General features: G+C 38.9%; 3 protein-coding genes across 3 annotated transcripts; 1 reads left to right on the top strand and 2 right to left on the bottom strand.

Moving 5' to 3' along the window:
- The first annotated feature begins 3,493 nt into the window (after positions 1–3,493).
- On the top strand, positions 3,494–5,895 carry LOC143354535 (uncharacterized). The gene is made up of 3 exons (XM_076788708.1): positions 3,494–3,660; positions 4,632–4,994; positions 5,164–5,895. Exons 1-3 carry the CDS (start codon positions 3,600–3,602, stop codon positions 5,466–5,468), a joined length of 729 nt encoding a protein of 242 aa, XP_076644823.1. The 5' UTR covers positions 3,494–3,599; the 3' UTR covers positions 5,469–5,895.
- On the bottom strand, positions 5,850–10,317 carry LOC143354534 (circadian clock-controlled protein daywake). The gene is made up of 3 exons (XM_076788707.1): positions 10,159–10,317; positions 9,169–9,400; positions 5,850–7,011 (listed from the first exon to the last, which is right to left on the bottom strand). Exons 1-3 carry the CDS (start codon positions 10,217–10,219, stop codon positions 6,570–6,572), a joined length of 735 nt encoding a protein of 244 aa, XP_076644822.1. The 5' UTR covers positions 10,220–10,317; the 3' UTR covers positions 5,850–6,569.
- A 2,877-nt stretch (positions 10,318–13,194) lies between these two features.
- Positions 13,195–18,962, bottom strand: Jhbp2 (Juvenile hormone binding protein 2). Its single transcript, XM_076788699.1, is given in 4 exon segments — positions 13,195–14,306; positions 14,609–14,758; positions 16,476–16,763; positions 18,665–18,962. Coding segments are annotated over 4 exon segments (888 nt in total). The 3' UTR covers positions 13,195–14,154.
- Between the last annotated feature and the right edge of the window lie 1,528 nt (positions 18,963–20,490).

Here is a 20,490-nt window from a genome sequence, read left to right on the forward strand (position 1 = left end):
TTGGCTCCTATCTTTTGTGACGAACGGAAATGTTTAATTTGCATAGAGATCCACGGGCTATTCATTACAAACAGTTCGACAAGTGTACGTGCAACAAGGCGAACCTTTAACAGACCTTTGTTGTTCCCAATTTGCAATGCAAAGTTTGCATCGACTCGATGTGGATCGGGAGAATTGCAAAACTGACTGAAGAAATACTGTACATCTGATAGCCGTCCTTGATTGTACCTGCTCGTGTCCCGGCATTAGATGAATCCGCCGAGTTAATGTCATCAGCATCACCACTACTTTTCTGTTATTTAAGTGGACGTTAATCTCGGCGCTGTGTCGCTTGTGAATTTATGCAGAAGCCAACTCGACTGCAAACCGAGGAAACAAGTTTCAGAAAACCGCGAAATGGCACCATCATTTTCACTTGCCTTACCTTGGAAATAAACAATTTCTAATCCTCAAGATCTAACAATACTTTGTTGCAAATAAATAGTACAAAGCATTGTACACGACAGTCCTGAAAGTATAATTATTTCAGCAATATTTCCTCTATGTAAATATGGCTTATTCGATGCCAACTCAATTATGAACAATTGTGAACTATGAATCCATTTTGGACACCTTAATGTAGGTAAATTAAGATCAAAAGAATTTAGTCTGCAATTTTTGCTTGGTCCCTGCCTCTTGTGATCGATTTAGATAATTTTTATTCTGCATAAACTACAGCATAAACTACAATTGCATAAGTTACGAATACTTGTAAGCCTCTGGGGGAAATGCATTATCTTAGGAATCTAAATTTGACCGTTCTTCGAATACGTTACAATTCGCACGAATAGGTAATTTAAGTATTGCGGAGCATCGTTATGACTAATGTTGACGGTCCGTCGATCTTGTAGAAAATGCGGTTGCTCGGGCTCCGCTCGGAGAAAGCCGCGAAAAATGATGAACGTTACGAAAGAACGACAGCTAATTCTCATGATCTACGAAGTCAACATTCTTACGGTCTAGCTCGTAGTAGATTCGGTGCAAGCAAAAACTTGCCCGCGCCAATTTCCGCAATTTTTACGATACCATTAAGTGTAGCGAAAGTTGTAAGAGACGCGTTCTACGACAAACTACCCCCCTCCCCACCCTCACCCCCAAACAGTACCGTAACAAAATGCACCGACCGGCTCATTCGTCGATCGAACGTCGACGGGTTCGCTTCTCGAAAGGTTCTTGTAACTTGTAATTCTTTTCCTCTTTTTCTTCTCGTAATAAACAATTTATTCAATGAAATGCAGGCCAGACTATTCTATAACCAGAGTTGAGCAGAATTACAATTGAATTACTCCAGGAATTATAATTGCAAAGTAATTCAATCATATTGTAATTTATAATTCGGATCTTCGTTCAATTAAATTACAATGCAATTCGTAATTGCAATGAAGTACAATTACAAAACACTTTGTAATTAAATTACATTAATTACGAATTACGATCAGACTTGCGCAGATTTACTATTAATATTAAAATAATATTAAAATCAATATTAAAATACGCTTGAGAGACTCGCGTGTTCACTGCGGACCTAAAAATTTTTATTCTATTGGCGGTAGTTTCACGCAATGTAGCAACAATGGCGGTACGCATGAACAGTTCCGAGTTTTCGGAAGCAATGTCAACAGAAAAGAGTGAATACTTCTGACCCGTGCACTGGTGGGTAAACTTGATATTGTATAAATTCCAACACCGCAGCCTAATACAGAGCAAAAGTGCTGAACGACATTAATGACGCATGTGTCTGCCAATCTTGTCATTGGTTTACGTAACGCAAACTGCTTTTTTGCCTGGCACTGTTATATCCTTCTTATCTCCGGGAAAGAAAAGTGTATAATCCTGGAAACTACAGAACTAACAAAACGGCACACACAACTACACGAAACTACACAACTAACAAAAGGCTACGGTGCAAAAATATACCCAGAAAACAAAAGGACAGGTAGCATTAATTTCCAATGTTCCGCATCTGGGGAAATTTTATTTCAAAAGTAAGAAATAATTAATTTATTTATTTCGCACCGTAATTGCAACACTGTTACTTGAAGATAAAAATAATATTGATTTGTTTGAAGTAACAGCAATTTCAAATAGTATTCGATATTTCTTTATTTCAGAATTTCATTTTATTTTAATAGTGCGGTTTTCAAAAATGTTCTACATTCCAGCAGTTGTTTTCAATAAATTCAAGTTCAACAATTAACCTTGCTACGTCTGAGTCCGTGTCGCAAAACATCGAACTGGCTCAACCGTGTTGGATGACGTGGCGATTCCTTTTTGAGAAAAACAAGACCAAGAGTGTCCTTTCACGATCCTTGCAAAGAAAGCGATCCTAACGGCTGCGATAAATAATAAAATAATTGCGTTACAAGGTGTGCGAGTTCGAGTTCGATCGATTCTAAAAATGGCCGTGCCTCGATCACGGAAACCAGTTTTTTTTGTCGGTTAACACGTGCAGCAATTATTCACGATTGAGATAATATTCTTTGTTTACAAGTGTATATAAAGTGGGAAAATTACGCAGGAAGTGGATCATGTATGCGCGGCCGGCACCGATGTGCCGCGGAATAAAACATGCAACAGAACTGGAACCGAAAGAATTTGCCGGCGACTGGTTTTAGAGATTTGAAAAGAAATTCTTTTGCATAACGAGAACGAAACAACCTAGCAGTTGATGCGACGTAAAACCATTTGAAAAAAAAGACGTTTTACACTTTGTTTTAACTCGTGTGGTGACTCTGAAGCGCCACTAAAAATTGTTGTGGCATTATTTCAAAGAAATTACAAAAAATATCAAAAAATATTTGTTACATTACAAAATTTGTATTCAATAGATTGCTAAACACTTAAATATTATATGTGGAAATCGGATCAGTTTCGTATGAATGAAATGAAATTATTCTAAGACGGAAGAAAAATTTAGTTTTAGAATTAGTAATTTAATAGTAATTTAATAGGTGCAAAATAAAAAATCATACACTTTGGTAGTCGTATTTCTAGTATTAACAAACGGTAGAACATAAGTAATTGTTTTGATAAATATGAGAATAAAAGGGGAGGAGCAATAATAAAAAGGACTATAATAATAAAACGAAAAAAAGATTGGTAACTCGTCACGCTGGAATTTCCATCTGCAATTTTCTGTGCTTCAAAACGGCACGTAATGTTAGAATGTAGTGTAATAACTAGAAGCATTTAATTGTGTGTAAATGATCTATCTATATCACAGTTTTCGTCGCGCGAGCTGCGCGACACGGTCGGAAAAACTTGTTAAAAAAATATTGAATAAATCTGACATTTTCATCGAATCCCAAGAGGCTTCCCCTTCCACGACGAATTGATAATGACAAGGGGGAGAGGGGTCTCGAAGATCAGATTCTACGATCGCGACCATGTACTAAGATGATTCAATATTGTTCTTGCTACAGCACACTGTTATCCTCGAAGCTATATATACAAGCACTCGAGATGCACGAGGATCAGTCTCGATCTCGTGCAGGTGAATCAATGTTTCCGCCTAGAACCATCTGAAAGAAGATTCGTTCTGCAGCGTGATTTCCGCAACGATGTTCCTCAAGGTATTGTTGCTGCTCGCGGCTGCCGCGGGACTCGCCAGTGCCGAACTTCGTGAGTACAATTTTAGTCAATCGCACGAGACCCCTACCTCGAAGAAATTGTTGGAACTGGACCAGAATAAATCGCTACAATGATCTACCAAGTAGTTTTCATTTGCAACACTGACAAACGGAGGAATCAATTTGTGTTTTATCTCGTAACGCAAGGTTTCTGTCCCAAGAAGCAGTTTGTACTTCTTTCTACTCAAAACTTTTCTAGGAGAACTTAAAAATTTATACAGCGAGTGAAAATATGTGTTGAACGGTGTTACCAGCAAATAGTAAATAATTAAATTGTACAGTTTCATTAAATACTTGGCTAATGTTCACTATACGAATACGACTATCGATTACTCAGCCTTGTTCGTCGCCGATTGATTTATGCGCATCGTATGAATAATCATCGGTGATTAAGATCGGCAAGGCCGTGAAACACGGAAGGACTTCTCACGCGATTTGAACTTATAAACGATTATTAGGACCGTCGAAGAACCTAGAAGTTCTTTTTCGATAGTTTGGGTCAAAATTACGCGTTTTAATATTTTTAATTTGCTAGAAAAAATCAAGGATAACTTAGGTTCTCGTAGCAAAAAAGTCGAAAATGGCGGTCGCTCTTAAGCTTCAGGACGAAATCTTTTCCTGAATATTTTCTGGTTTTCCATTTTTTACAACCAGAGTTTGCAACTAAAAAATCGGAAAAAATTCCCGGATATGTGGTATGATATGCTGAATATGTCAGATTTTTTGAGGAATTTTTAAATGCGATTAAATGGGGAAAATGGGGGAGAAACTGGGTTTTCCTTTGCACCCCGTAACTACCCTTACGGAAGAGATACGGGGTTGAAACTTGGTAGAGAGCCATTTCCGGTCTGAAAAAAATCGGCTGATATTTCACTACTCTAATCCGGCTAGACCCAAAGTTTAATCTGCATTATTGGAAAAATATTAATGATTTTGTTCTTACATTGTGCTATTGGTTTTCAGCATCGTATTTGCACATATGTGGCATAAGGAACCCTAATCTGGACCAGTGCATAATCAACAGCGTGAATGATTTGGCGGGCACACTTCGCAATGGTATTCCGGAATTGAACATTCCGCCATCGGAACCGTTCATTATGGAGAAAGTGAAGCTCGCCGACTTGCCAAACTTCAAAGCTTACGGAATGAACATCAAAGTCTTCGGCCTTCCGAGTTATCATATTAATTCCCTTCACATGGATCTGGAGAAACAGCAGGTCGACTTAGATCTCCATTTTGCAGAGATCAAAATGAACGCGGATTACAAAGTCTCCGCGAGAATTTTGGTACCGATCGAGGGCGAAGGACCGATCACTTTGACTTCGAGTAAGTTTCATTCGAAACTTCGTTTTGCGTTTGTTCGAGAAAGGCGAATCAAATCACGCTCGACGTCATGTTCACGGCAGACGCTGAACAGCTCTGCTTTGGATTGTACAATTTTCTGGATTACAGAAAACAGATATAAACAACGCTAACATTTTAATCTCTGTTGCAGGCAACGTAGGCGCGAAAGTAAGAATGAACTACCAGCTGGTCGAACGTAAAGGCAAGAAATACATGTACTTCTCGTCGATGACGACGAAACTCGACATCAAAGATTTTAAATCGAAGCTGGAATCTCGGAACTTCGACAAGACTATACAGGAAGCAATCAACCAGGCATTCGGCAACAGTCACAAGGAAATTATCGAAACCAGCGGGCCCAATATCGAAAGTGCAATTTCCGAGAAATGTCTTCAGATGGCCAATAACCTCTGCCAGCGTTACCCTTACGACGAACTATTCCCGGATCGAGAATAATCACTTGAAAAATTATTGGGAACTGCTGTTGTATCTCCCGCGTGGTCACTAATAATCGTAGTAGGTGCGTGCGACCTTAAACGAGTAATTAAAAAACATTTATCCACCGTCGTCGAAGCAAATCCGGAAAAATCACTGTGTAAAGAGAAAACAGTTCGAAATCCAGGAAAATGTCGATATATAACTATTAAATTAACTATTTGACACTCTATCGATACACGATGCAAAAGGTAGGTCATTACGGTTCGTATAATCTCAAAAAATATGACCTTGAGATGACCTTGATCCACAGAAACTTTTGTCGCCCTCCAAATACGATCACTTTCCCTCCAAACTTGTTTCAAAGAGAATATATACATATATATACGTACCACAAATAAATTTTTATATCTGATCTATAATAAAACTATATTTTTATACCTACTAATACCGATTTTACAAAATTATTACATATTTTCCTTAAACATCGTCAAACATTTTTTTTACGATTTTCGGGGCGATTTACGTAGGAACATTCTCTCATAACACACAACATACTATTCGACGTCGATCGATTAAAAAATAACAAGCCTTAATTGCTAATAATGCTATGTAGATACCCTTTCGTTGACTCTCGAACTTGTTGGGTCTTTGCAAAAGTCTTGACACGATTTTCGGTTTATCATTAGTTTGCTCTTTGTTACAAGAAATGTTACGATCAGTCGATGAAACAGTTGCCATCGTTTTCTACGACTGTTTGCCAACGTTCTGGTGGCATATGACTTTTTTGCAAACACTTTGCGTTGAGGTCAGCGATTCCTGAGGCGATTCGAAGTAACTTTTTCTTTCTTGCGAAAATCTTCTGCGTGGCTTCGTTAAGGAGTTATTAGCGAAAATCGCGGACCAATCGGAGCGAAAGATTTTCGCAAAGGAAAAAGTTACTTCAAATGACCTCGGAAAGCACCCCGTTCAAGGAAATACATTTTTGGGACACCCTGTATGCCATTTATTCGATGCAATCTCACTGTTACCGGGACAACCCTGTCTGTTAGAAACTTTTGCAATGACCCAAAAGGTGCATTACATTAATTCTTGTTCTCGGTGCTTCGTAAGAAAACTCTTTTACGACAAGGGGAAAAGCGTTTCGTAGGAGAACTGCGTGAGGATGCTGTTGGCGATCTGCAGGAACGTGTCAGAGATGGCGCTCTCAAGGGATGGCTGTATCTCCTTGATGAATGCGTCGAAATTACTGTTGATCGCTACATTGACTGCCTCACCGAGAGCAGGATCGCCGCCAAACAGGTTGTTCAGCTTCAGATGTCCACTGCCAACCGCGATTCTTGTCTTGAAGTCGACTATGTTTACCAAATTTTGACCATCCTTGCCTTTCGTCGTCGCAGCCTGCAGCTTCACTTTTGCTTTGCAGTTCGTGAAGTTACCGAACACCGGCCCCGATCCCTGAAGTCTCAAGAGGATCACTTTTCCGTCGATTTCGTAGTCACCCTCCAATGCGAGGTTCGGCAAGTCCAATTCGATCACGAAACGCAACGTGTCGATGTTGGCCCTGTGCAGAAACAAAGAAAATTTAATTATCTTACCACCAGAACCAACGTTAACATAGCAATGATATACATCAGCAACTGCTCGGTTCGCTTTTAATCATTTATTAAGTACAACTGTTTAATATATTTGCGCGGACTGTACGGGTTGACCTTTCGATTTCAGTGTTGTCTTCACACATTATCTACCGGCGATTGTCTCATAATATTTGAAAGTCTACAGCCTAGGGCCAAGGACTTTTCTAGTAGACCCTTCTACTAGAAAAAATTGGTTTTCATTTTTTTCAACAGTGACGCACCTCGGCTAAAAATATGAAAAAATTAAAGATATCGTCGATGAGAATATCTTATTATTAAATTAATTTCCAAGGTTGTCGCACTGAAATCTGTGTTTTCTTGAATATTTTCTAGTTTTTCATTTTTTACAACCAGAGTTTGCAACTGAAAAATCGGAAAAAATTCGCGAGTATGTGATTCTATATGCTGAACGTGTCAGATTTTTTTTTTGGATTTTTAAATGCGATTAAATGGGGAAAATGGGACGGAAACTGGATTTTCCTTTGCACCCCGTAACTACCCCTGGTAGAGGAGGTATGGGGCTGAAACTTGGTAGAAAGGGTACGTTCTTGGTAAGCTACCGAACGAGCCATTTCCGGTTCAAATCGGACGATGAGGATTTTTGACTGCCTTAAAGAGATACTTGGCTAACATTGGCGGAAATCACTTGGACCACAGAAATTGTTTAATGGACGTCCATCGTGGAATTTGTCGTTTCCGTCCGACAACTTTACCGGGCCCGCAGACCACGCTTCTCGTAACGCGCGTATCGCGCGTGCCATCTCGTGTTTAAAGAGTTCGTGTCACGGCCATTACTTCGCGTGATCGAGGAATACTAACAGGATCTAGCCGTCTACCATCGCGATTTGTTTTATGAGCACGATGTCGTTCGTTGACTTCCACAGGCGATTCATTTACCCTTTATATAATAGAATTCTCCTGTACAATTAGAAGGTGACATACAAACGAGCAATGGCAAACTGCTATGAATTATAAACTGAAATATTAAAAAAAAACGCTCCTGCGGAATGTGCACGTTTCATGATAATTCAGAATATTAACGTTCTCCATTTGACTAATTAGGTGTTATGAAAACGCGAAGATTACATGCTAAAATTTATATGATTACAACAGGAAAATTTAATCAACCTACACGCAACAATGAGTCCCAAGCACAATAACTTATTACTTTTTCACCCCAGATATAGACAAATATTTCTACATATAATAAAATATTAATTATTAACGTTAACTGCCACGACAGTCGCATATGACTGACAGTGATTTTTGACTAGGTTTGGACATTCGTTTTTATTGTGACATATCCAGATAAACCGAATTTTATTAGGATCGGTAGAATTTAAAAGGGTTCATTAATTGAATTACTCTGATTTTGTGAGAATCTCTGGGATTGATTTTTGGCACTTAAACATTGTAAAAATATGCCACCTTCATATTTTATATTATAGTCAAAGACTGAATTTATTATCCACTATCGTGGCAAGGCTTGTCAGCTAAACGTGACACTTTCGGCAGTGAGCATCACGTCAAGGTAGGTCGCTCATTGCTGTGCTGATTATGCGGTTATTATCCGCTTAATATGACGTAGCGCTCGACTCAACTTAAATTTATGAGACAGTTTTGTTCAAGCCGGCTCCGACTCGTATGAAATGTAGACTCGGAAGTTGTGCATAACGTCGGGATGCAAATTTGTAACGTACAAATTTGCAAGTTGCGCAATCTATGGTAATTAACCAAACGACTTTTTTCGCTTTCGAGTTTGCTTGAGGCTGGACGGAGCCAAGGAAAAGGATATTAATAAAGAAAAAACAATTTTTAAAAAAACACGCGACGCGTTAAAGGTTTCAACGACAGGTATATTTAGTATGCGGAAAGCTAAAATTAAGAGGACGAGTTTAAATTTCAACGAGATCGAGGAAAGGATACGGCCTGCGCAGCGGCGGATCGTTAATTTTGGGGCCCCGGGCTAATACTATTTGGGGACCTACCCAATTAACTCAAGTAGCAAAAATTTTGGTATAATTAATTTTTTCTTTAGTTTTCAATTTCAAATCTTTTATGGTTTTGATGGTTTCATAAATTACCTTATTTTAGTCACGGAGAAATTACTGGCGCCGTACACGTCGACGTTCTTCAGCTTCAGGTTAAGGTTGTTCCCCGACGTTGAGACCAGCTCTTTTAATTTCAACGGCTCCAGGGATGGAAGTTTATACTCCGGAACTCCGCGCAATAAGTATGGCTTCACGTTCTCCACGCTCGCTTTGATACAGTCGCCTAATTGCGGATCGTTCCGCTTGCAGACGTGAAGAAACTCGGCTGTGTGTAATAATTGTTCGTTAGTAACACCGGAAAATGGACTATGTATAGAATTGAACATTACTTTTAATTTGCATAAGGATCCTAGTTATTCATTCCCTTCTACCGCGATAACATATTAATATGTAATATAGAATATATAATTTTTCCCTTCGCTACATAATCATTAGTAAAATCGACGCTGTATGTCGTCGTTCATCCTAATAAAATCTAGTTTATTCAATAGACTGTACTGAAAATTGATTTTCAAGTTAAAAAATTGTATTGTAAAGTCAATGTTACAAAAACATACGGTACCTCAACTAGAAGAAAATAAAATAAAGATGTCGAAACCTTGTGGTTAATAATATTTTTATGAAATACAGTATCACAAATGACAAGCCCGAAATCGAAATTAAAAAATTCTCGCACCGAGATTAGGCACGTGTCGGTGATTTCAACGCGTGGACAAGAGACGAGCAATGCGTGCTTCTTTTCAACGAAATCCTTTCAAACGTTGAAAATGAATTCGCATGATCTCGAACAAAACCGCTAATTGATCCCGTACAGCACGCGCGGTAGATAAATCAATGGTCGCTCTACCGCGGATCCCTAATAAATCACGATCTGCTAAAGGATAAATAGGCGCAAGGTGACCTAACGATAATGTTGAAATACTAGAGAGGCCGAAGTCTACTTTGCTGCCTGTCTGCGGAGACATGGAAATAATTTGACGATTTTCTTTTTATGAAAAATGGGACCGATAAATTTATACTCACGCAGATCTCGCGCAAAAGCGACAGTGAAGACGGCCGCTAGGATTAATCCTGTGATCTTCATGTCTTCGAGATGATCGAACGGATCGTTAAGGATCGAAGCCGATATCGGTTCGGTGGATCTGCTGTATTTTGGTCAGCAGCGGACGATGGCGTAGAAGTGGATGGAGCAGAGGCCAGCCCCAAGTCCTTATAGTTGTTCGTTGCATCCCCTCTCTGGTCGTTCTCTCATTGTTGTCCGACGCTCTCTGGAGCGACCAGATCAACCAGTGTGGAATCTTGAATTCCGTGTGTGTGATCGTTGCCGATGACATATGCCACGCTGACGTTTACAGTGTACGCTCCTCGTGTACGTGAGCACACGTACACCCTCACGACCGTAAGAACACCGTACGAATCCATCCGATATTTTCATGGTGCCCATTTCCGTGTTGATGGTTCCGATACTTTTTCACCGAGAAATAACACGACCTTTTTTTTTCATTCCTGATTACTCAATCGAACGAATCTCCGGCGAAGATACACGCAAATACACTTAGTTGTGTTTGTCCATGAAAATGATAATAACGTAAAAACACGCCGGCTGTATATGGGAGGGGACCGTGAATAATTTCGTCGAGTAGATCCGAGTTAGATCGGAACCGATGCCCGGTTCACGTGGACCTTGAGTTTCTCGATCCACGCATTTTTATTCCATTACTCTCCACAAATGAATTTTTAGAATTGCGGTAAATGTACAATATTAAACCGACCGTTTCGCCATTTTTTCGCGGTAACTTATCATTAGATTACGGATTTTATTTACGACAAAGACGAGTAGGTGTAATTCGAAAAAGCAATGAAATTTTACACTGCTTTATAAAAATAACGAAATATTCAGTTTTTCAGCCATTTTTATCGCAATATGCGCTCAAAGAAATCTGTTGAATAATTCTTCGCGAATGCGTGCTTGCAGTATTGATAGTGGGAAATGAACAAATTTCGAATCCGCAAAGAATTGCGGGAATTTGTAAAAATTCATGGAACAAGATGGAGCCGCAGCCCCATCGCTGAGAAACAGGAAGGATCGTTGCCATCCATTATTCCAACAGCGTGTCCCAAGTCTTTCCACTGACGTCTAACGATTTTTTTTGTTTTTTTTTTTTCTCTTCTTCTTCTTCTTCGAAGAAAACGACGCGAGCGTACGAAAAGCCATGCGGCGGCGGCCATGGTGGTTCACAACACTCGAAGGACAGGGTCACGGTGTCGAACTTCGCCCATCATCATCATCGAGGCCCCGTTAGTTCGTGTAGTGACGTACAGTCGACTGGATATTTCATTTTCTTTTTTTCTTACAAGATCTAGATAAAAGCGTGGCATACAATTTTATCGATCGCTAACGGTAACTGATTTTTCCGCAACTCCACCTGGAATTCTTGATCTTGGTTCGAATTGAAATTCATACATTCGAGTTTTCCTGATGCAAAATTTCCCAGCTTCCTGGTGCCCAGTGTGCTGTGTGTTCTGCACAGTGTCACACTGATTTATTGCTTTCTAATTTCTGTTCATTGCTGCGGAATAATTGCAATTTGATTTAGAGCTAATTCTTGTCCAAATATATCCGCTCAGCGAATGGTAAATCCAAATTTTAGCTCCGAAGAGAACTGAAGATTATGAATCATAACAAAATTGTATTTCCATCAAAAATCGGTATCCTTACTCAGTTGAAAGCAATAAACAATAAAAATCGGATTCAGCCTGCTGCGCGACACTTTCATACACGCTTTCCCGCACATGGAATATGTATGTACTAACGTAATTTCAAGGTGTATCCAATTTTTTTATCACTTAATCAAGATTCATAAATATTACCACATATTGCCTATAAATCTAACCCGACCGCTCCTCTGACTAATTGCTTGAATTAATTGTATGTAACACTCCCAGATAGCACGCGACGTCTTAAAGACGTCTTTTTTACGTCCATTGTCTGAAAGTCTTCCGTCCTAAAAAGACGTCGTTTTTACGTCTGAAATAAAACGTCTTTAAGACGCCTTTTTCGAGACGTTTTATTTTTTTAGAAGTTTCAATTGTAATGTTTAATTGTAATGTTTAATTTTAATTTTAATGTATACTTTGAATGTTATAATAAATAGTAACAATAACAATAAAATATTGCTTTATTCATTTAAATTTATTTTATGTTAATTAACATTTATGAACGCCTCTAAGACGTCTAAAAGTCGTCCCTGTGCTATCTGGGCTGTTGCTTCCACGGCTATCAGTTAATTATCAAATGAATTTTCAATACGTTGTAACTGACTGATCATTTACACGATTGTAAAATTCATTGTAGGAAAAATAGATCTGAATCAGGTCCCAAAACGAACACTATGTCGATTACAATACTGAATTTTTATTCGAACAGAAATATGATTTCAATATGGTGGACATCTTCCTAATTTTTATCAATAATTCGGAATATAGTTTAATATTCGTTATACTAAATGCGACTGGAATCCAACTGGTGAATTTGGCATGATCTTGAGACCGTGTTTCGGACTCGACCAAATCAGTGGGAAATTGTTAATGTAGACAATTAACGAAAATTGTTTTTTACTTCATTCGAGGATTCTTCCACGGAAGAATATAATTAAAACGGAAGATATAAAACAGAAATGTCGCGAGGAATAATGAAGAATACTCGAGGATCGTGCTTCCGGGGACTTGATAGGTTTGTCCATTTCACAGTGGCAGCCGCCATCTCACCTGTCGGGCTAATAAGAGTCACAAAATATGATCGGTGATATAATGTAATTATTATTACGCAAGGAACACGAAAGGATCGGAGTGAAGATCAACGATCATTCGTCCGAAGGAGTTCCGACGCCATATTTCACGTTTCTCACGAGCAACGGCTCGGTAATCGAGACGAATCGTTTAAACATTTTTACCCAGTCTCGTTGAGAGTTCTGTAAGCCAAGTTGATCATAGTAATGTCAATGCGATTGGCAAAGTAGGAAAACTTTAACGAGACTTATTAGCTTTTGACGTCAGACCTCATGTATATTAATATTGCGGACCGGATCTGAAGTGAGGGAAGTGTTTTTTATAAAAAAAAAAAAGATATCATCGCAAATATCTGAAATGGTAAACATTGTATATAAATATTCTATTTTCATTGTCGAGCATATATCTACAGGATTACTGACGGCGTTAAATATAATACTTAACGTCGGATGGTACAAAGCTAGAAACAACTACATAATCGGATGAACTTTTACGAAAATGTAGCAAGGCGTCGCATAAATTGAAGAACGAACATAAGAGAAGTTGTAAAAGACATTCTTGGCGCGAGAGAATAAACATTAAATAACAAAATTTCGAACATGCTTGCACAACTCGTCGCATTCGAGCTCTTCAATTAGTCAATAATTATTCGAATCCTAGGGTAAGGGAGTCGATTACTGTAGGGGTACCAATTACTGTGTCTATCCTAATTATACTTGTTTTTAAAGCATAATTAATATAGGCACAGTAATTGGTAGCCCCACAGCAATTGGGTCCCTTACCCTATGAAACGTCCGTTTGAAAAATACCATAAACAATAGACATCAAAATAGCAGCTCAAGATACTGCGATACTTTGTGATAATTAAAAAATAGAATTAAATTAAAATCGAAAATGAAATAAAAAGAAAAATATAAATATAAAGGCAGTGTGATACGAGTTAGTGTCCCCTATTCTTTCGACAGTATTTTTCATATCTTGAACCGTTCAAACTCTTAACAAATATTTTTTTAACGCTAATCTATCCTTAACGTAGTGGCGAAATTTTCTTATCTCACTAGTTTACATAATTACGAACCCTTTATCACTTTCGATCGTTACAGTCTACCTAGTCGTCAGAAATTCTATGAATGAAAATGGAGCGTCCTCTTTGTCAAGAGCACAATACATGAGTGTGTGTGAATCGTTATTGATGTTCGCGCGGACGGGCAAGACGCCATTTCAGGAATCCTAATCGGTGATCCAGGCGTCGTATGGTACTTGAGCGAAGATTTTCTCGACGAAGGTCGTCATCACTTGAACCAACTTCCGTCTGAGATCAGGTTTCATCTCTTTCAGCAATTCCTGACTGTTCGTATTAATAAACAGGTTCAGTGCAGCAACTGAAAGCAACAAAAAGAAAATTAAATCCGGGACGAGGTATGATGTAATTTGCATCTTTATCATCGAATCAGCTTTTTATCGAATTATACATAATCTTCGGAGATTATAATAAATTAACGGAGTTTATGTCGACACGATGCCGGCTCGGCTGTCCGTGCGAATATAAACGATAATATTTTTAAGCGGAACCATATTTATACAGAATATGTTTCCGGCGTTCGGCAAAAACCGTATATTTTTATTTCCAGACAGGAAAAATAGAAACTGTGGAATTAGTTGTTTTTTTGTCCTTAATGCTTACGTATTATAGAGTTGCTGTCGCGAACGTTTTCGACGCCCATTCTGATGTTCTGCACGCTGAAGTCCATCTTCAGTTGCTGCAGCCTCAGGTAACGACGACCTTGGGCCAAGAACGGCTTCGCTCGGATGAAAACTTTGGCCTTGACGCCCTCTGCAATGGCGAATTAATACTTCAATCACTTTTTTCACTAACAAGGTTCAACGCCGCGTCTGCCGTATACACGGTGTAACGAAAATCGTGGTACAACCGTTCAAAATATGGATGTAAGTCGACAAAAATAACATATTTCCATTCACGGCTTTGTTTTCGAAAACAAACATGAGTTTAAAAACCGCTACTCTTTCTAGCGTTTAGAAACTACTTTTGCAGTAGACTTGGACAATTTTTATTTTGCATGAAAATCCACAGTCCAATAATGATAAATTCCTTGTTGCAAAATATTCTCAAATGTTAACCCTTTACACTCGAAGGTATTTTAACTCCGAAACGAAACAATTCTTCCGACCTAGAATGTTTCCCTTCTGTGTATATTTTGTTTTTCATTTTATAGATACGAAAATGGTGCAATATTACAATACCGAAGTGTATAGTAATTTATTAAATATAAACAAATTTTATTAACGTCAGAAATTTTTAGCGGCGCCTTACAGTCGCCATTCGAGTTCTAAGGGTTCAACTTATGATGCGAAAGGTAGACGGGATTTCTGAGAAAGTTAAAAATCAATTAACTGCATAAACAGAATCTTCGTACGATTTACAAGAATTTTGATTGTAAATATATGATGAACAATCTAATTACACGGATCAGGAAGTGTCTTCGACTGCACTAAAATTCGTGTATGCCAGTCACAGTTTACCGGCCATTGCAGGTGCGAAAATAAAATGTGAAATTCTTTGAAAACAAATTTGCATTGCGTCGACAGTGAAAGTCGACGCCGCTCTTGACTTTTACCAGTGGCTTTTCACCAAGCCCACCACACACTCTTCTATTACAATGATTAACTGCCGTGCGCGTATCGTAATCAGTTTTCATGGCACTTGAGCTCGCGGTGCCTTTCGAATCCCAGTAATTCAATTTTCATGTTCAATTTAACTAAATAGTTGCCGAGATTCTTTCACCGATACCCTCATTCTACGTCATATACGGTATACAGTCAGTCACACGATTAATGGCACACACCATCATTCCTTTATTCGGCGATTATCACCATTTTTATTTCTATCCACAAAACACATTTTTTAAATTTTCGTCACGGACTCGACTAAAAATGTAAACTTTTACAATTTTTTCCGCAATTCGGACTAAACGCAATTTTTCTAAAATTTTCATCGTACGTCACCTGGTAAACTAATCGTTCTAACCTGATTCAAAGCGCGTGCCATTAATTATGCAACCTGACTCTACGTCGACGATTATATCGTCGATTATTATACGACGATTATTCTGCGGATTTTTATGCAAAATAATATTTTCAAGCATCATTTGCGGAAGCTCGAATTAATTTTCCTCCTTAATAATGTTTACCCTGAGCACTCGAATGGCGACTGTAAGGCGGCATCAAAAATTGCTGCATCATTGTTCAAAATATTTTTCACATTATTAAACTTGTCTGTACTTACTAAATTACTAAACAGTTCAGTATTGTACGAGTAAATTGCAGCATTTTCGTATGTATAACATGTAAAAAGATATATAGAAGAAATGTTTCGTTTTCGAGTTAAAACAGCTTCGAGTGCAAAAGGTTAACATGTTGGGAATAGTTTGTCGACATTTTTTAATTGAATCTTTTCACTGTTTTAAATTGCACCCAGACATCAGTAACGAAAGTAAAAACTGTGAACAGTATTAGAATTTGTGATTGCTCACCGTACTCGCCCCAGTAATCACCAGCACCGCTGGCTTTTACCAGGATTAGTGTACCACTGGATCTGTATTTGGCTGCCGCTCTGATTTTCGGAATGCTGAGAGCCAATTGCAATTGCACTTCGTCGTCCGACAGCCTAGCCCTCAAACCTGTTACTCTCAGCGAGGACACTCCTTTCGCGGCAATGTCCTTGAACTGGGCTCTGTAGCCGTCCGAGCCGCCGCCTAGCGCGATGTGCAGCTCGTCTAAAATGATTGGCTCGACTTCCGAGTAGCCCAGCTGAGGCAGACCTGAAAAAATCAAAATATAAATCTTTTTACTATTTTCTTACACAGTATAAAGTCTAAGCCCAATCCTCGGGCCGGTTCTGTGACACAGATCGGGCCTGGGCAACTCGCGACTCGCGAGCCACGGACGACTCCTCTCCCTACTCCTGGGTCCCCCCACCAAACTCCTGTGTAGATGTACACGCACATATTCGCAAAGCATAAAACAGTTGATGGTGGGGGAATCGATGGGAGTCGTAGGAAAAAATTGTCCGGGCCTGACATAGATCGTGTAGGGCAGCTATGTGAACACGGACCACGCACTAAATACAGTTCAAAATCTGCCGTGTTTGGTGTCATTTTAGTCAGAAAAATGCCACGAATTAGTTGGTGAAAGTCCCCATAAAAAAATAGTGAAAAATAAAGATCCACAGTCTATAACATCTCTGTAATTTGTAACAAGCTCAAGTATTTTTGTAAAGTGAGGTAATATTAATCATAATTTGGGAGGTGCGTTATGAAAACCCTTAAGTGTGCCTCTCAAGAACCACCGATGTGCGACCGATTAATATAAATATTGTATTCAAAATTATATCACTTCCGAGATGAGTAATCATTGTAGCATTTAAAATCTGACAGTTAAAAACTTGCAAGTCGAAGTATGATGAGAATAAGTTGGAGTTGCCGGTCGATATTCAGAATTAAAAGTCGGAGCGTTAAGGGTTAACTGTTGATGTTAAATATCTTTTTGTTGTCGCACTGCAAAGAAAGAAAAGTCGACAGTCGGGGAGAAAGAGATCGTGCGAAATTCGGTCTCTCGTCGGTCGCACACGTTCGATGTTTTATTCAGGCAGCGTCAGAACGTTGAACCTATTCCATCAGTCTGCAGCGAGCAGCGCGAGGAATGTAGGACACTGGGTGACCATTCGAATACACCGTTATAACCTGCTTCTTTGACGCAAACACCTTTTTATTCCGTTTCGACCGACACCGCACGTGGTCCGGCGATCGGTGATCCTCTACTTTCGACTTCCGTATTTTTCTTTCGTCAAAGACCGCTTCTCGCTTGAATTGCACTTTTATAGACGGGGACAGTGTTTGCTCGTCGACGCGCGAGAAAAATAATCGTGCAGCAAATCTTCCTTTCGTTAACACTAGGTTTACGGGACCCCTTCAAAATGACGGATTCTAATATTTTTAATTTACGATTATTCAGATTGCGAAGATCCACCTACGTGGAATTACTCAACAAATTTATTTCTTATTATTATAAAGTAATGTAAAATATTCACTTCTAGTGCTCCGTAAACCTAGTGTTATAAACGAAATGTTCTTCTACTCTTACAGAGCTCGTTACGAACAAATAATAACAATTCTATGATCGAATACTGGACAGAGGTCTTTAGGTTTTTAGAGCTTGCTTTGCTTTCCAACCCTTTTACGCACCCCAGAAATACAAGAGCCTACACAGAAGCCTAAACATTTTACAGTATGTAAAACTAGCAGGGCAAATTTTAACCCGTTTGCATTATAAGGAAATATGAAAAGAAGGCCTCTATCACCAAACTTTTTTTTTTTTGTTGTATTTAAATACAAAAAATTATATTTAAGTACAAAAATGATCGCAAGTGAAAGAACTTATTTCAATAATTACTTTCGTCTCCAACGACACCCTCCGTTTCCATTTTTTAGCTAACGAATAATGATAGTGACCAACAGCAATAATGATAGTGACCAGGCGAATTGAGCGTATATATACAAATGGGTTGAATAGTTTGAGATAAAATATTAAAGACTGAAATATTTCCACAAGAAAATATTATTTCGTTTAATGCTTGAATCGAATGCTATTCGAAAATAGTATTTCACTTTTGAAATTCGAAATATTTTCGTGTTTCAAGATTCAGAAGCCTCTTTCTTCTTACCGTGATGGAAATGTTCGGTGAGGACGTTCGCCGATCTCGCGAGGCAGCTCTCCAGATTAGGATCGTTTCTGGAGCATGGTTCCAGAAACTCGAGGCCTTTGTACTTGCCGACCGCCTCGGCACTGATCAGCAATGCACACGCGCACAAGAATAGGCTAGCCCAGGTCATTCTGGATCGCGATCGATGATACTCTTCTACGTGTTCCTCCGTGTTGAACGTCGTCGCGACTCGATCGAATTTCTTCGCGTGGAATGACCGACCGGCAGGGATGCGTCAGGCCTTATAACACCTTGACATTGCCCCCGCTATGCCTTCAGGGGCTCGAACACGAAGAAAAGGAACGGCACCGGCACAGGTATCCAGCCACGGATTCTAGGCGTCCCCCAGCCTGACGTGTACATCGGCGTTAGGGACGAAATTTGTATGTTTTAACGCTAAACCGTGGCCGGGGTCTGGCTCTGTGTATTTTTTCATTATTGAAATTGTAAAGATGCTCGAATGTGTTGACCCTACCTGTGAGGATAATAATGTATTCAATGAGCTCATCGATCTATTCACAATTCCTCCTCTGAATTTAGAATTCAATAAGTACCAGGAAATTAAAGTCGAGTGGACCTTAGATAAATAATGCTACAGAAAAAAATGAAGGTTTTGCATATGTATGAGAATAACTCGTAAAGAGACGTCGAAGCGCGAGGGTCGTTTCGTGTATTTTATTCCTCTTCCTGTTCCAAAATTATTCTTCTTTTTACACCGATCCACTTGAACGTAACCGCCTAAATATTTTCTTCGGTTGCCATCGTGTGGAACACGTTTTGTGGTTGTTAGATATTTTTCACTGTATATGATTGAATTACAATGTAATCCAATTACTTTGCAATTACAATTCCTGGGGTAATTCAATTGTAAATCTGCACAAGTCCGATCGTAATTCGTAATTAATGTAATTTAATTGCAAAGTATTTTGTAATTGTACTCCACTGCAATTACGAATTACATTGTAATTTAATTGAACGAAGATCTGAATTATAAATTACAATACGATTGAGTTACAATGCAATTCAATTACTTTGCAATTATAATTCCTGGAGTAATTCAATTACTTTGCAATTATAATTCCTGGAGTAATTCGATTGCAAATCTGCACAAGTCCGCTCGTAATTCGTAATTAATGTAATTCAATTGCAAAGTATTTTGTAATTGTACTCCACTGCAATTACGAATTGCATTGTAATTTAATTGAACGAAGATCTGAATTATAAATTACAATACGATTGAGTTACAATGTAATTCAATTACTTTGCAATTATAATTGCTGGAGTAATTCAATTGTAATTCTGCACAACTCCTGACTGAACAATAACCGATTTCAGTGTAAGATTACGATTGGTGAATTATTGTACAGAGTGGATTGTTGAAGGATAATAGGCTTTCAGCTAGGCCGGTTCTGTGCCGTGTCGATCGCGAAAGAAAGTCGCGGGCGAATTGCGATCGAGTTTGGGAAAGTCAGCCGCGAAAATAATCAACGGGTATCGTGTTCTGCGCCGACTTGATGTAATCCATTTAGAAGCCACGGGAACCGAGGAAAAAAAGAAATTTATAGCCGTGGTTCGTGACGGGTTCGAGTAGCAACTCTGTTCGAGCTCTTTGCGCTTTCTAACGAAATGACAAGAACCCGGTGCCCACTGACCTCTATAACGATACTGAAAATTATATGAAGTCCAAGCGACTGGAAAGTTTCTTCGTCGGGCAAGAATGAAACCGGTGTTGGAGTATCGAAAAATTTCCACGTCTGACTTTTCAAATCAAACAGACAATATTATAC

The sequence above is a fragment of the Halictus rubicundus genome, chromosome 5 (genome assembly GCF_050948215.1).
Source record: "Halictus rubicundus isolate RS-2024b chromosome 5, iyHalRubi1_principal, whole genome shotgun sequence".
Taxonomy (NCBI): Eukaryota; Metazoa; Arthropoda; class Insecta; order Hymenoptera; family Halictidae; genus Halictus; species Halictus rubicundus.